The 16,247-nt window shown below is 36.9% G+C and overlaps 2 protein-coding genes across 2 annotated transcripts in view; both read right to left on the bottom strand.

The window, feature by feature from the left end:
* The window catches only part of med30 (mediator complex subunit 30), a 46,786-nt gene extending 46,246 nt beyond the window's left edge, over window positions 1–540 (bottom strand). The window contains exon 1 of the mRNA XM_055018228.1: window positions 391–540. The gene's annotated coding sequence lies outside the window, so the exon portion shown is untranslated. The remainder of the gene's footprint in view (window positions 1–390) is intronic.
* A 1,991-nt stretch (window positions 541–2,531) lies between these two features.
* On the bottom strand, window positions 2,532–15,906 carry slc30a8 (solute carrier family 30 member 8). The gene is made up of 9 exons (XM_055018069.1): window positions 15,678–15,906; window positions 12,601–12,761; window positions 10,411–10,557; window positions 8,854–9,007; window positions 8,645–8,775; window positions 6,575–6,687; window positions 5,450–5,555; window positions 5,231–5,365; window positions 2,532–2,862 (listed from the first exon to the last, which is right to left on the bottom strand). Exons 1-9 carry the CDS (start codon window positions 15,746–15,748, stop codon window positions 2,717–2,719), a joined length of 1,164 nt encoding a protein of 387 aa, XP_054874044.1. The 5' UTR covers window positions 15,749–15,906; the 3' UTR covers window positions 2,532–2,716.
* Between the last annotated feature and the right edge of the window lie 341 nt (window positions 15,907–16,247).

Below are 16,247 nucleotides of genomic sequence, written 5' to 3'. Positions count from 1 at the left end.
CGATGTGTTGACAGTCCAGGAAGCTCAGGTGTGTTAGTTATAGTTAGCAGTTAGCAGTTAGCAGCTTTAAAGCTCCTCAGCTGTTAAAAACTGTTCAAATAAACCGTTCAGTAGCCGGAAGCTTCAACACGCACACAGTCTGAGCTCTGGCGGTGAAATAAGTTCTTCATGAAGGTTCTAGAGACAGTTAAAGATTCTTCAGACAGACCCGGTTTAGTTCAGGACTTTAACTGTCAGCAGGTAGCGGACCATTAGCTCACATGTTCGGATAACAAACACCCCGACTCTGTTTATTCTGTTGTTTTTATTGCTCAGACTCAGCTTTGAACTTTACAGCGCAGAGACTGAAGTTCTTCATCTAACAGAACACATCTAAAGGTGTGTCTTTACCTGCGTGACGCTGATTTATCTCTTTGTTGACATGTCGAGTCCTGCTCTGCTGCCGGAGCTCAGCGCCGCAAGTATCGCGAGAGGTTCTGCCAGGACGAGATTAGGGGCCTTAAAACTTGTAATAGAGATGCCGCTCAAATATTTTACAATAATTTTCTTTAATTTATTTGCGATTTTCAGAAGACGAAACATCACAATCGATAATAAAGACGAGATTCAAAGTCATTTTCAGATTGCTTTCAATGGATGCATTCGGTAAGATTTTTTTTAAAGGAAAAAAAAACTCAAACTCTACGGTAAATAAAGGCGCACTACAGTTCTGTGCAGCTTATGTGGCAACAGCGCCACCTCCTGGATTCTGCTCATATAACGAGTGATGTTACGCTCGAGCCAGTTTGTTTGACACAGTGCCGAGCTTTTGAAGCTAAAGTGTTCCGAGACAGTGTTTCGATCCCTGCTTCGGCACGCCCAACAATCACGTGACTACCGAGAGCGCGGCCTCGTTACGTCACAGCGTGTGTTGCGGTGCTTCGCGGGAATTATGAAGAGGTTGGACGTTTCAATCTGTCCAGGTCTTAAAAGGAGTCTGATTCACGCCTCAAACTGTGGGTTTTTGAGAGGAGATTATGCTGCTACATTTGCCATTTGGAAAGAAGTCAGAGAGTGAACACATTTAGGTAGAATTAAGTTTAGATAGATTTAGTGATTTTTCATACACTAAATAACACTCATAGATACATACACATAGATTCACACATACACAACACACATTCATTCATTCATAGAAACACACTACACATATAGTAGACTAGGTTATAGATAGGTACATAGAGAGAATTGTTGAAAGTGTGTTGTGAGCTGTGAGAGTGCAAGGTGTCTATCTGAGCCCTACCTGTCCAGAGGAGAAGACCCGCTCACCTACTGGGCATCACTTCAAACTGTATCCAAACCTCTTCAGGATGGCCAGAAAATATCTCCACATGCCAGCAACATCTGTGCCATGTGAGCGGATCTTCTCCATAGCTGGAGAGGTAGTCAGCCACAAAAGAAACAGACAGAAACCATGCACTCCCTGGTTTACACTCCATTTATACTGACACAATGGCAAAGTTACAGAAGCACTAGCATTCACTTCCACATCCCATAATACTAGAGTCCCACACAAAGTAGCACAAGCACTTTCCTGTCCCCCAGTACCTCTATACACACCATATGTATGTATATCTACACACACACACACACACACACACACACACACACACATATATATACATAAAAAGACGAATGCGAAAAAATTATGCAGCTTCAGAGAATATTTTTTATTCTTGAGATTTTTATTATACAAAAATATTAATTAAAATATACCCAATAAGATCTGCAACTATTTTTTTTATTATTATTTAAGAAAACTGATTTTCTTTTTTACAAGACAAATTAATCCTTTTTTCTGCAGGATTTCTGTTTAATAAATTTTAATTAAAATTGAACACTAAATATAAAATATTGCTAAAATTAAACATTCATGTCAATAAACTTTAAATAAAGGTACTGCTTCTGTAAATTTGCAGAAAATGTATTAATAATGAAAAATTCATTTTCCAGGGGATTTTATTTTCTGTTATTTTACTGCTGCAGGAATGCATTTTACACTTTTTGTTTGATTCAGTGTAATAAATGTGAGTCCTGAACTCCTGAGAGCTAATTGATCATCACTGATCAGTGAAAAGAGAAACAACAAAAAGTATTGATCAAATCAAAGCAGACTGATAGAAAACTTCTTGATTTAATCAGCTTTTCATGTTGATGAGATCAAACCTCAGTGAGACTAAATAAATGTCAAAGATCTTCATCAGAAATCTGAAGTAGAGTTAACAGCTCAGATTAGTTCATTTCAGGTTAGAAGTTCTCCAAGTTTTTTTCTGTTTTCACCCTCAAATAAACTGTGAAGCCATTTTAATGGCTCAGAATCTCCAAAAACAAACATATTTGTTGTTCACAAACAGAAAATTTCCACCAGATCATAATGATTGAATGGTTCTCTAAATCAATAACCCAACAATAATAATAATAATAATAATAATAATAATAATAATAATAATAATAATAATAATAATAATATATAATAACACAAGAGGTCTGGATTCAGAATAGATTAAAGTTTATTGTACAGTACATTTGTCATTTCAGTTTCATAGTAAATACATTTAAAAGCAAAAACAGATAAAGTGTCGTACAGGAGAAACGATCTTCTCCCCTAAAACCAGCTGAGCTCTCGCTGGTTCAAACCTGATTCACAGTGAAACGGCAGCAGAACCTCCTGCAGGTTCTACTTCTTGGGGTTCTCGCACAGAAAACATCCAGGCTTCAGGTCGGCCTGCCGCTCCATCTGGATGGTGACCGAGTGGAAGTTGTAGGAGGAGAAACAGACCTGGGTCATTTCTCTGAGGACCGTCTGAGCATCCACAGTCTCATCTGGAACCACAGGAACGTTACGGTGTTAGATATTCAGCAGAGAACCTGATTACTGGAACTAAAAACACTACTATAAAGGTGAATACATGTATGTGGATTGTAGAGTTTCCACTGCTAAATTGTCACCTTCAAATATAAATTCTTAATCATGTGTTGTCTTCACTGTGGATCTTTTAACCCTCTGAACCCTAGAAACCACCAGCAGGTTTGAAACGTTGTCTTAAAAAAAACACCAAACTACATCATTTATCAGCCAGAAACTGCAAAAACAGAAATAACTGCGTGATGTTTAACTTCCCAACAGTCCCTGAACTGCTCACCTGAGACGTTCAGTCATATCTCGTTTAAAAAATGCTCAAAATAGATTGGGTAAGAAAATAAAACAAAATACTGAGTTAAGCCAGGACTAACACAGCTGAAACCAACAGTGTTTCCACAGAGAGACTGAGAGGAAAATGAAAGCTATTTGTCAATGAAATAAATGCAGCATGGCTCAGAAACAGTGAACAGAGGAGCTGGTTGTTGAAAGATACATCCAGCATGGTGAAACATCTTTCTACAACTGATGAACAGAATAGAGAGGAAAAGTCTGGAGAGGAAACGTGGAAAAAGTTAAATATCTACAGTATGTGGAAACACAACAACCACAGAGAGAGACACGAAATTACACAAATGAGACAAAACAACAAAAACGTGACACGAAACAAACAAAAACAAGACAAAATGGCACAAAATGACAAAAACAAGATGCACAACACTATAAAGCATGACAAAACAACACTAATGTGACACATAACTACAAGAGGAGACAACAAAAAAGACTGAGAGGAAAATCAAACACACTGGATGAATAAAATCAATGCAGCATGGCTCAGAAACAGTGAACAGAGGAGCAAGTTGTTGGAGATACATTCAGCATGGTGAAACGTCTCAAGTGTTAAATGATGATTTAACGACAGAGTGAATCCTGTCTACAGATGATCCTGGTATTTTCTGGGTGTAAAATGATCCTCAAAGTTTACCCAAAAACACACTTTTTAAAGTTTCCCTAAAACCTTTCCAAAAATGACCCCAAATGTGTCCAAAACAATTCAAAACTTCTCCAAAAGATCTCAAAACTTCTCCAAAAAATGTGTCTTCTGTCCAAAAAATGTCTAAAATTAATTAAGAACTCTTCCTAAAGGACCTTAAAATTGTTCAAAACTATGCACACCCTGTCCAACATGACAACAGCTTCCCAGATTGACCTGAACCCCAAGAAAAGGAACGTAGAAGATGATCCTGGTATCTTCTGTGTGTAAAATGCTCCTTTCATTGCCTATAATAGTTCTGACCAACCACCTACCAACATGCTGATGTGAGCCTTGAAAGTTTACCCAGAATGCACTTTTAAAGTTTTCTCTGGTGAAATGTCAGAAAACAGAATCACATTCAGGGTACCAATGATTGTTTCTAGACTCTATGTCATTAAACTGCTGCAGTTTCACTGTTCAAACTACGATACATCCCATAATACTGATGCTCAACGGTGGTCATAAAATTGACTGGATCCTTTTTGAGTCATTTTTGGGCAATACTCAAGTGTTTCTCGACCTTTTTTCCATTTTATTTTATTATCAATTCATTTAGGACAGATTTTGAATATTTTGGGCAGTTTTTTTATTATTATTATTATTATTATTATTATTTTGTGAAAAATTTGAGGACATTTGGTCAAGTTTTTGTAATTCTGGAAAAGCTTTGAGGCATTTTAGACAATTTTTCAAGTAATTTTGATAAACTATGGGTCATTTTGGAAACTTTTTTTTTTAATTTTGGAAAAGCTTAAGGAATTTTGGACAAATTCAGTCATTTTGGGAAATGTTTTTGCCATTTTCTCAAGGTTTCAGGGCAAATTTGAAAAAGAACAAAAACCAGATTCAGTGTTTAGACTGTGATACCTGGGTGGATGTAAAACTGATCTGGTGTCAGTTTTAACCAGAACTCAGATGTGTTTCTCCTCCTAAATGTCATGGTTCTATCTGCTGGACTGATGAAGTTCTGAGGCTCAGAAATGATGGGAAAAGTCCATTAAAAAGTGATAAATCTGGACCCACCTCTATGGACTTCAAGGACCTGGAACTCTGGAAATATTCATAGTATGAAAGTAGAACTCTGATTATTTATAAAGTCACTGGTGATAATCAGATGATTCTGAGGAGGTTTGGGGGAAGTTTTTAGACTCACAGCTGCCTTAAGTGGAATAAAACGTGATTAGTTTGTTCTCAGTCATCTACATTCTGTTTTTTGATGTAAGCCTGCATTAATTTTAGCTCTAGTATGGTTCAGTGTTATTTTCAGGGAAGATAAAGTTCCCTGGAGTCCTCACCGATGGCGATGTGAGCGGTCAGAACCGCCTGGTTGACGGTCAGAGCCCAGATGTGCAGGTTGTGAACAGCTGTGACTCCTTTAACCGCCAGCAGACCGTCTCTGACCTCCGAGTACTTCACGCCTGACGGGGTCCCTGAAAACACAGAGATAAATAAAGATAGTCAGACATGGTGGAGATGCCGTGGCGTCTCCATGGTAACAGGATGTAAAGCCTCACCCTCCATCAGCACTATGAGGATGTCCTTGATGATGGTGAAGGTGGTGCAGAGGACCAGGATGGAGAACAGGAAGGTGCAGATGGGATCAGCGATCTTATACTCCGGCTGGAGGAGAAACAGGAAGCAGAATGTCTGAGTTTTTCTTTTAGTCGTAACTCGTATAGCCTGTGGAGAGTCTTTGGTGTGTTTTACAGTACAACAAATTAGAAAATCAATCAGAGAGCAGCACTCCACCAGGGCTGTTCATTCCCCCATATGGTACTGTCAGAAATACAGCATTACAAAGTGACCTTGCACTGAGCACAGGCGTGTGTTATGCATGTGTACATTATGTATGGATATCGAATCACGTGACCTATATATGTAATGTGTGTGTAGTTCCCTAATTAGTGTAACTTCTCTAAATGAGAGTTAAAAGCTGGTTAATATCGTCCGTTTTTAGGCTGAAACCTGCTTCAATCTGAATAAAACTTCCTGCAGAGAAGAATAAAACCCAAAGTGCTAATTAAAGAACTCTGTGATGGTTAACAACATCATCTTTTAGAAACACCAGCCAGAAGAACATTAAACCAAACAGACGTTCTCCTCAGTTCTAAAAGGAACTCTGAAGAGCTGAAAATAAATCAGGAATTTATCATTGAGACCCTGAGTAAACTGTAAAAATATTATTGAATACAAAGATCAGGGACTAATTCTGGAATAACGTTATATTGTTTGGAGTTTTTCTGTTGATTTATTTTATTTAACTTCAGTCTAGCTGGAGTTTATTACTTTATATTAGAATTTATGACGGTTTATGAGATGAAGCAGCAGCTGCTGACATTTAGTTTTATTCTGGGGAAACACAGCATCATAAAACATGTACTAGGGGGAGGAATCTAATAAAACCTGATTTAAATGTGTTTTATATTTAGAATCTGTTCTACATCAGACTGCAGGAGAATCTCAAACTTCACCAAGCATTTAGTTTCATTGTTTGTCTGTTTTAAATGATTTTATCAGAAAGTTTTATCTGAATTTATACGTCTGTCATCAGACTGTCTTTAAATATTCAACGTCTACTCTGTGAACTCATAAACATGCCGGTTTTAATTTAAACTCGTTAAAACAGAGGTTGGTGTCACCTTGAAGAAGATGATCAGGGCGCTGATGAACACACTGATGCTCTGCAGAAGATCTCCGACGACGTGGACAAACGCTGCTCGAACGCTGGCGTTGGACTGCTGAGTCCTCCGACCTGAAAACAGCATTAAACCAGTTAAACTCTGGATGAGAACCCACAGAGTTAAAACTGTAAAATCTGAAAACAACAGTGAATGTTAACAGATGAACTAATAAACAGAACAAAAAGGTTCAAACAGACAATTACTGGTTTGTATGAAAATTTTGACTTTTATTTATTTATTGATTTTTATAAAGATATTTGTGAAATTTTAGCTTCATTTATTAAATATTTTCAGAGATTTTTGTTTTAAATTCCCTGTTGACCCACTTTCAGCAGGTGTTTTTCTCTCATTGAAATTTAAGGCCGAAACTTAAGTAAAATAATAATAATAATAATCTTATTTATGGAGCACTTTTCAAGCTACAAAGTGATTCACAGCAGCAAAACTAACAGACAAAATCTGAATTTAAAAGAGAGATTAGATAGGATTAGATTAGACAAGAACGGGTGAGATGAGATGAGATGAGATGAGATGAGATGAGATGAGATGAGATGAGATGAGATGAGATGAGATGAGATGAGAGATAGGGTGATATGAGATAGCATGAGATGAAATGAGATGAGATAGGATGAGATGAGATGAGACAATACAAGAATAGATGAGATGAAAAGAGATGAAAAGGGATATAATGGGATGAGATGAGATGAGATAGATGTAATGGAATTACATGAGGTGAGATAAGATGATATGTGATGAGAAAAGACGAGATAGGATGGGATGAGATAGTATGAGAAGAAATGAGATGAGATTAGATAAGATAGGACAAGATGAGATTATATAAGAAGAGATGAGATGGGATTAGATTAGATTAGATGAGATGAGACAGGATAAGACAAGATGAGTTGTGTTGAGATGAGATAGTGGGAGATATCATGAGATGAGATAAGATAAGAAGAGATAGGATGAAATGAGATGGGATGTAATGAATTAGATTAAAAGAGATAAGATGATATGTGTTGAGATGAGATGGGACAAGATTAGATTATATAGGAAGAGATGACATGATTAGATGAGATGAGATCGGATAAGATGAAATAAGATGAATTACGGTGATATGAGATAAAATGAGAATAGAGTAGATGAGCTAGGATGAGATGAGATATGAAGAGATGAGATTAAATGAGACGGGATGCAATGAATTAGATTAAAAGAGATAGGATGATATGTGATGAGATGACCGAGGATTTGATGAGATAGCATGAGAAGAAATGAGATGAGATAGGACAAGCTGAGATTATATAAGAAGAGATGAGATAGGATAAGATGGGATGAGATAGCATGAGAAGAAATTAGATTAGATGAGATAGGATGAGATAAGAAGAGATGAGATAGGATGTAAGAATTAGATGAGATGAGATAAGATGATAGGTGATGGATGAGATAGGATGAGATGAGATTAGACAACATGAAAAGTGATGAGATGAGATTAAATGAGATGACATGGGATGTAATAAAATTATATGAGATAAGAAGCTATGAGATGAGATAGGATGAAATGAGATTAAATTTAGGCTGAAATTTGAACAACAATATTGGAGGAACTATTAAAGGTAAAAATCTGAAACTTGCTCAGTTATTTATCATCATGTCATTGATTCAGAATCTGTAATATTGGACAGTAGATCAATAATCTCTGATTAGGGAGGAGCTGAAATATATAAAAAAAATTAAGTCATTATGAAAAGTTCCATCTTTGATGAAGCAGAAGTGAACTAGTGGTATTTTCTGAACCACATGTAGCTGAATGTCACAAAACTAAAAATAACATAATACTTAAATATGAAATAATTGGTTATAAAAAAAGTTATTTTAGTCGAACTTTTATCACTGATTGAGCAGGTTTGACAAGTAAGAACTGAAATCTTGGTAGATTCCAGGTTGTTCCAGAGTTTATTTGATCTCTGACAGTATTTGATATCTGAAGATGCCACATCTTTATAAATATTCATGTTTTCTGCTGTAACCTACTGTGGTTGTTCTGGTTGCTTTCAGAGTCTCTGCAGTGGTTCTGGTGTTTTCCGTCGCCATGTCCATGTCCATGAGAGCTGATTCCTCCGTGACTGTGTCCATGGCCCGACTGGTGAAGAGTCACCGCCATGCTGAAGACAAACACCAGATCAGATCAGATCAGAGCGAGAACATCTCCACAACCAACAGCAGCTGTATGAACCACTAACATGATGTTTGCCACCACAGCGCAGCCGGCCGTGATCAGCATGACGGTTCCCTCGATGGTGAAGTCGTTGTTGATGAGTCGCTCCACGGCCAGGTAGACCAGGACACCTGTGACCACCCAGATGGTGAAGACGGACAGCAGAGCTCCCAGGATCTCTGAGGAAACAAGAAACAAACACAAAGGAGAACACAGTGAGTTCTGGTGTAGATGTGCAGACAGTCTAAGCTCTGGACTAATTTTAGAATAAAAATTATTTTTTTATGGAGCACTTTTCAAGCTACAAAGTGATTCACAGCAGCAAAATCAACAGACAAATTATAAAATCGTAATTTAAAAGTGAGACAAGATGAGATTTGATGAGATAGGGTGAGATAAGATGAGCTGAGATAGGATATGATGAGATGAGATAGGATGAGATGAGATGGTATGTAATGAAATTAGATGAGACAGGATGAGATAGGGTGAGATGTGATGTGATGAGATAAGATAAGATGAAACATGATGATATGCGATGAGAAAGTATAAGATGGGATGTAATGAAATTAGATGAAATGAAATAAGAGGAGATGAGATAGGATGAGATGGGATGCAATGAACGTAGATGAGATGAGATGAATGAGATGAGATAGGATGAGATGGGATGCAATGAACTGAGATGAGATGAGATGAATGGGATGAGATAGGGTGAGATATGTCATGCAATAGAGTGAGAAGTGGTGTGATGAGATAGGATGAGCTGAGATGAGATGTAATGAAATTAGATGAGATGAGATGTGATGAAATGAGATGAGATGAGATGGATTATATGAGATGACATAGAATAAGATAAAACTTTATCGGGAAGAAAATTCTTGTGTCAGATATCATTTAGAATGAAAAGGCCACAAGAATAAATGTAGTACCTAAAAGTAGAAAATCAACAAGATATGAGTTTAATATGAAATAACTAAAAAGAGGCTATTAAAGAACAGTCAAAAGCATTTTTTGAACATTTTTTGGTAGAAAAAAGAAATGTTAAAAAAAATATTTCTTTAAGAACATTCAGAAAAAAAATCAACCAAAATCCAGCGAAACTCGCTGGATTTTGGTTGATTTTTTTTCTGAATGTTCTTAAAGAAAATTTTACTGATATGTATGTAATCACTCTAGATATTTTTAGGATTTTTTTTGGAAGATTTGTATAAATTTTTTGAAAATATTTACAATTCTTATTTTTTTTATTTTTTAAATTTTTATTTCTTGCCAAATTTGGGGATTTTTTAAAAAATAAAACTTTTAAGGGAAATTTTTAAGGAATTATTGTAGTTTTCTTCCTGAAGATTTTGCAATTTTTTTATAAATTTGGGGAATTTTTTTTGCTGAATTTTTGGATTTTTTTCAGAAAAGGGAACAATATTTTTTGGTACCCATAAATGAAGACAACAGGAAGGTTAAAAGCATTTTAAAAAAGATGATTCTGGTATCAAATGCAGAATCTTTGTTGATTTATTGAGTGACTCTAAACATGAAACACATCTGAGATCAGGTGTTTTCAGGTGGATTCCTTCTTCCTGTTTACCTGCTCGATGCCAGCCATAGTTGAGTCTATGAGTCGCTGGTTTGGACGATAACCAGAGCGACAGCAGGCTGATGATGAAGCTGGTCAGATCCGTCAGCAGGTGAGCAGCATCGGTCATCACGGCCAGGCTGCCGGCAAAGTACCCACCTGGAGAATATACAGGTAGAGACAGGGTTTAGTACAGCAATATACTACTGGAAAATACCTGAGTTACACCTATAGAGACACACAGGTAACCATAAGAGTTTAACAGTGATCCAAAATACCTGAATGACACAGGTAACTACAGGGTTCAGTTAATCATTTTATAGCTGGAATATACAGAAGTACCCACCTGAAGGATTTACAGGTAAACACAGGGTTTAATACATCAGTTTATTACTGAAAAATATCTAAATTACACCTGAGGAAACAGGTAGCCATAAGGGTTTAATGGTGATTAAAAATATCTAAATTACACCTGTAGAGACACACAGGTAAGTGCAGGGTTTAATTAATGAATTTATAGCTGGAATATAATGACGCATCGACCTGAAGGATATACAAGCAGAAACAGGGTTCAATAAAGCATTTTATTACTGGAAATGACCTGAAATACACCTGTAGAGACACACAGGTAACCATAACAGTTTAATAGTGATCCAAAATACCTGGATTACACCTGTAGGAATTAAAATAATGAGACCCTCAGTTCATAAAGAGCTTCAGGTTCATCTGAGTTTAAAACCAGCATCAAAGTTTGACTGAAATCAGAACAAAACCGTCTCTACTGATGATTAACTGTAGAGTTTTTACTTATTACTAGGGCTGGGACTTTAATGCGTTTATTTCAATTAATTAATTACAGAAAAAATAACGCGTTGAATAAAATAACACATTTAATCGCACCTTTCTCAATTCCCTAATTTGTGGCACACCGGTAACACTGATGAACACTCCAGCCCAGTAGGTGGCGGTAATGAAACTAAAGTCTGTTTTCCAGCCGTGATGAAGATACACAGGAGTGACGTCAGCAACAAGAAAGTTTGGTGAACAGTGAAGGAAGGCGAGAGGCATTGAGCTTGTTGGAAGGAAAGTTTTCCTTTAAAAATCTTCCCGATGGCAGCTTGAATAAAAGCCTGGTCATGTGGAAAATGTGCAATGAACAGTTTTCTGATCACTGCAGAGTTTTAAGCCGACGGTATCACCTCAATGTAAAACATGTTGCTGTTAGCACCAGAGCTAACGTTAGCTACGACAGTCCTGGTACCGGCTAACAGCTAACCGTGTAGCCATCCCATAATAGACCACTTTAAAAGACACTGAAAGTGCTTGATCGCTATAATTGCTCTTCGAGTTTGCAGTAATCTGTGAATGTAGCAGACAGATGAAAAATGCAGATAAATAGAAATTAAACAAACAAAAATGGTCTGTCTTTTAATAACTGAATGATAAACTTTTAGTTTATGAAAAAAAAGTTTATAAACAAAAATTTATATTCCCAAAAAAAAAACATCAAAATTACACCATTTATCAGACCCAGAAACTATGAAAACAGAATGAATCTGTGGATTTTCAACTTTCTGAAGCTCCTTGACCTACTTATGCTTTTGTTATGTGCCATACAGTGGAAAAAACAAACTAAATCCAGGCTTTAAATCATCCAAATCACTTTTTTCTATATGTCCCATTTTAAAATTGTATAAATATTATACATTTTAAATTATAAACACATATATGTCTATTCATTGATTCAACTGTCAACCAAACAGTACTTGAATTGAAAAACTTTACTTATTATGTCAAATATTACTATTTAACAAAAATGCGATTAATTAATTACAAAGCTTCTTATTAGATAAATTTTTTAAATCACGTCCCACCACTACTTATTATATGTGTTATCTAACACGGAGTTAAAGTTTGTTTTGTTTTATGTTTTCATTGTTCTCTTGTTGTTGTTTTGTTTTCTGTTCCTGCTCAGAGACAACCAATGCTAATTAGCATAATGCTAACTCTGCTGCAGCTACTTTAAATTGTGTGCAAAAAATAAAATAAATATAAACGAGATGCGAGAAAAGAAAGAAGAAGAAATGTCAGAAATGTCCGTTAGGAAGAAGGTGATAAAGAGACGATATGATCTGAGAGAAAATTTTGTGAACGTTATGATCATCGGTGAATCTGCAGAATGAAAACAGAACAAAATCTCACCCAGAATCTCTCCAATCATGAAGACCAGACAGATGACCGACACCAGGTAGAGTCTTTTCCTGGCAGATTTCTTCTCCATCTCGCGGTCCTGCTGGGCGTGGCTGTTGTCATGGCAATGCTTGATGCCACCATCTTTCTGCAGCACGTTGAGGTCCGACAAGCTGGACAAAAAAATCAGAACATGTGGAGAATATATTACATGTTGGTTTATTTTGGAGAAAATGATAATATAGATGTACCCACAAACAAAATGACCTTACACTGAGCTCAGGCGTGTGTTCTGCATGTGTATGTTATGTACGGATACCGAATCGCGTGACCAAAATATGTAGCGGGAGGCGGGAATTGATGGGACTCATAAACACCCCCACAATTTAATCAATTGTTCCTTTTATCATTTCCAACGGATAAGTCCTGATAAGTCCACAGTGGTGGATTTGTAGTAGGATCACAATCATGTGATCGTCAGCAGGCAGCTGATGTAGCGTTCACTTGTTGTCATGGTTACAGTGACGCTGTGCCGCTATCTGGCAATGATACAGAAATCTTTAACAAATCCATAGATCCAGTCTATAAGCTGCATCACTGCCAAAATCTAATCACTTGGTCCTTGTGTCATTTCTGACCTTCACTGAAAATTTCATCCAAATCCGTTAGTCTCTTTTTGAGTAATGTTGCTAACAGACAGACAGACAGACAGACAGACAGACAGACAGACAGACGGACAGACGGACAAACGTACAACGATCGTCACATAACTCTGCGTTTCCTTAGCGGAGTAACAAGTCTTGTTTTATGTTTTGTTTTGTCATTTTGTGTTTCATTTCAGCTGTTTTGTGTCTGTTAGTTGTTATTACTCTGCCAAGGAACGAGGCGGGGTTATGTGATGATCGGTGTATGTTTGTCCGTCTGTCTGTCTGTCTGTTAGCAACATTACTCAAAAACAGACTAACTGATTTGGATGAAATTTTCAGGGAAGGTCAGAAATGACACAAGGACCAAGTGATTAGATTCTGGTAGTGATGCAGCTTATAGTCTGGATCCACAGATTTGCTAAAGATTTCTGTATCACTGCCAGACAGCGGCACAGCGTTACTGTAACCATGACAACAAGTGAACACTACATCAGCTGCCTGTTGACGATCGCATGATTGTGATCCTACTACAAATCCACTGCTGTGGACTTATCAGGACTTATCTGTTGGAAATGATTCGACTGAGCAGCCTTGGTGGAGGACTGCGCTCTCTGAGTGCTTTTGTTTTTTATGTGCTTCCTGCTGGAACATGTTTTGTTCACAGATCATCAGAAAGTTGATAATCCAACATTTTTTTCTCTGTTTTTACAGTTTAAGGCTTGTAAATCGTGTCATTCTTTAAAAAGATTCTTTTTGAAGCTGAAAGTTTTAGAGTTGAGATGGTTTTTAGTAAAAATAGCCGTGAGAAATATTCTAGAAACTCTCTTTTACAAGGAAAGAGCAACGTTTTCATTAAAATTCAAAAGTAAAAGTACTCCTCATACTAAGTGTGTTTAAGTTGCAAGTTAATAAGAGAAGAAACTGAACAGAAAACAAAAACAAAAAAGATTCATTTTTAAACAAAGTGGGTTTGTTTAGCTGTGAGACGGAAATAAACTATAAGTTTAGCTTCAGGGCACGTTCAGCTCATTTTCAGGCAGTAAAGTTACAACCAAACAGACCAGTTTGATGAAGAAGCTGCAGGAAACCAAATAATTTTTTAGTTAGTTTAGTTAGTTTAGTTTTCGAAGCAGCAACAAATATTTGCACAAAGCTTGAATATGAGATGAAGCAACTATTTGCTGTTTTTGCTGCATTTCTGTTTTTTAAATTCTGTGTCGACAAATTAGTGAAGAAGTTTCTCAATGTGCTGGTTGTTAGTCGGTTTCATTTGTTTCTGAGCCTCCAAACGAAGCTTCACTTCAGGTTTTAATGTCATTTTTCATCATTTTATCAGTGCAGATGACGCTAAAGCTGATGAAACACACTTAAATACAAACCAACGTGAAAATAAATGAAAAGTTGATGAGGAGACTGGTTCTTCAGCAGTTGAAGCAGCTTTAATTTTCTGGACTGATTATGAGGAGGATGATGGTCAGAACCCAAATGTTCCTCCAGATTTTCTTTATTTCACGTGTACGAAGCTGATAAATTTCCTTTATCCTGATTTATTTTTATTCTTTTACACTGTTGTGCGTCAAAGTCTGTCCTGATAAACACACTGAAGTGGTTAATTTTAAAATAAACCTTTATTCTGTTGGTCTGCACTAAAAAAAAGTCATTAAAATCAACTTAAATATTATTTTTTACATCATCCAGACCATAATAATAATAAAAGTAGCAGTGAAACTTCTGATGTCCACATTTTCAACATTTTGGGGAAATCTTTGAACATTTTTTGGTGGAAAAAAAGAAATGTTAAAAATGTTTCTTAAGAACATTCACAAAAAATCAACCAAAATCCAGTAAAATTTGCAAAAGAAAATATTAGTTTTACTGATATATATGTAATCACTTTAGATATTAGATATTTAGATATATTTAGGGTTTTTTGGAAGATTTTTACTCATTTTTTGAACATATTTACAAGCATTTTTTGTGCCAGATTTGGAGGATTTTTATTTTTTTAATATTAAACTTTTAAGGGAAACTTTTAAGGAATTATTGGAATTTTCTTCCTGAAGGTTTTGCAAATTTTCAGAAATTAGGGGAATTGTTTTGCTGAATTTTTGGATTTTTTTCAGACAAGAAAACAATATTTTTTGGTGCCTGTAAATGAAGATAACAGGAGGGTTTAGATGAACTGAACATGAAAGCACCTCTAATAATCAGAATATTAACGGGGTGAATCGGTCCCTCTGATTAGGAGTTAAACTTTAAACTCCTCCTGAGTGTTTCCTTCAGAAATCAGCTCAGTTAGTCCAGAGTCTCGTGTGAAAAAACCCCAGAAGGCTCGAGAGCAAACTGAGGAACTTTATCTGATCAGAGAACTTTAAATACGGATTTATTTCTGAGGGTTGATGATCTCTGTGGAACAATAATCACATTATTTCCTTTAATTACCCTTCAGTTGCTGAGTAGCTCCTCTGCTGCGTCGCCAGGTGAAGCTTCTCCGGGTCGTTGTTCCTGAACATGATGAAGCTGAAGGTTCCTCAGAAACGGTCCAGACGAGAACAGCTGGAAAACGTTCTGCTGAAGTTCTGCTGCTCCTCACAGGTTCCTGCTGTTTGTTCTGCTGCTGCGGGTTCTCCTGACTGTCTGCTGCCGTGTGACTGGACGGACCGTGTGCACAACTACACACACACGCACACACACACACACACACACACACACACACACACACACACACACACACACACACACACACACACAACACCGGAGCTGTGTGCAGAACCGAACTCCTCCATCAGTACCCGCCCCACCCCCCGTCGTTAACCAGCCGGCACTCACAGTTACACAATCAAACACTCAGTGCCGTGCGACCATCACGTCACATGTTACCGAACATACCGGCAGAACCTCCGGTAATTAACAGCACCAGAGCCACCTCCGTTATTTAACAGACTCACCTCGAATAACCCTCAGTCTTTATTCTGCCCTGATCCCTTAAACCCGAGAAACGTGACAGTTAAA

Source organism: Amphiprion ocellaris, chromosome 15 (assembly GCF_022539595.1).
Source record: "Amphiprion ocellaris isolate individual 3 ecotype Okinawa chromosome 15, ASM2253959v1, whole genome shotgun sequence".
Taxonomy (NCBI): Eukaryota; Metazoa; Chordata; class Actinopteri; family Pomacentridae; genus Amphiprion; species Amphiprion ocellaris.
Note: the sequence above shows the minus strand (reverse complement) of the source record. Positions and strands in the feature narration are given on the sequence as shown.

Excerpts from the sequence above, each read along its gene's own strand:
- slc30a8 (XM_055018069.1), bottom strand. The coding sequence starts at position 15,748 with ATGTTCAGGAACAACGACCCGGAGAAGCTTCACCTGGCGACGCAGCAG. Across the intron at positions 12,762-15,677 it reads AGCTACTCAGCAACTGAAGG|CTTGTCGGACCTCAACGTGC; the intron begins GTAATTAAAGGA and ends TTTTTTGTCCAG. Across the intron at positions 9,008-10,410 it reads CTATGGCTGGCATCGAGCAG|AGATCCTGGGAGCTCTGCTG; the intron begins GTAAACAGGAAG and ends TTGTTTCCTCAG.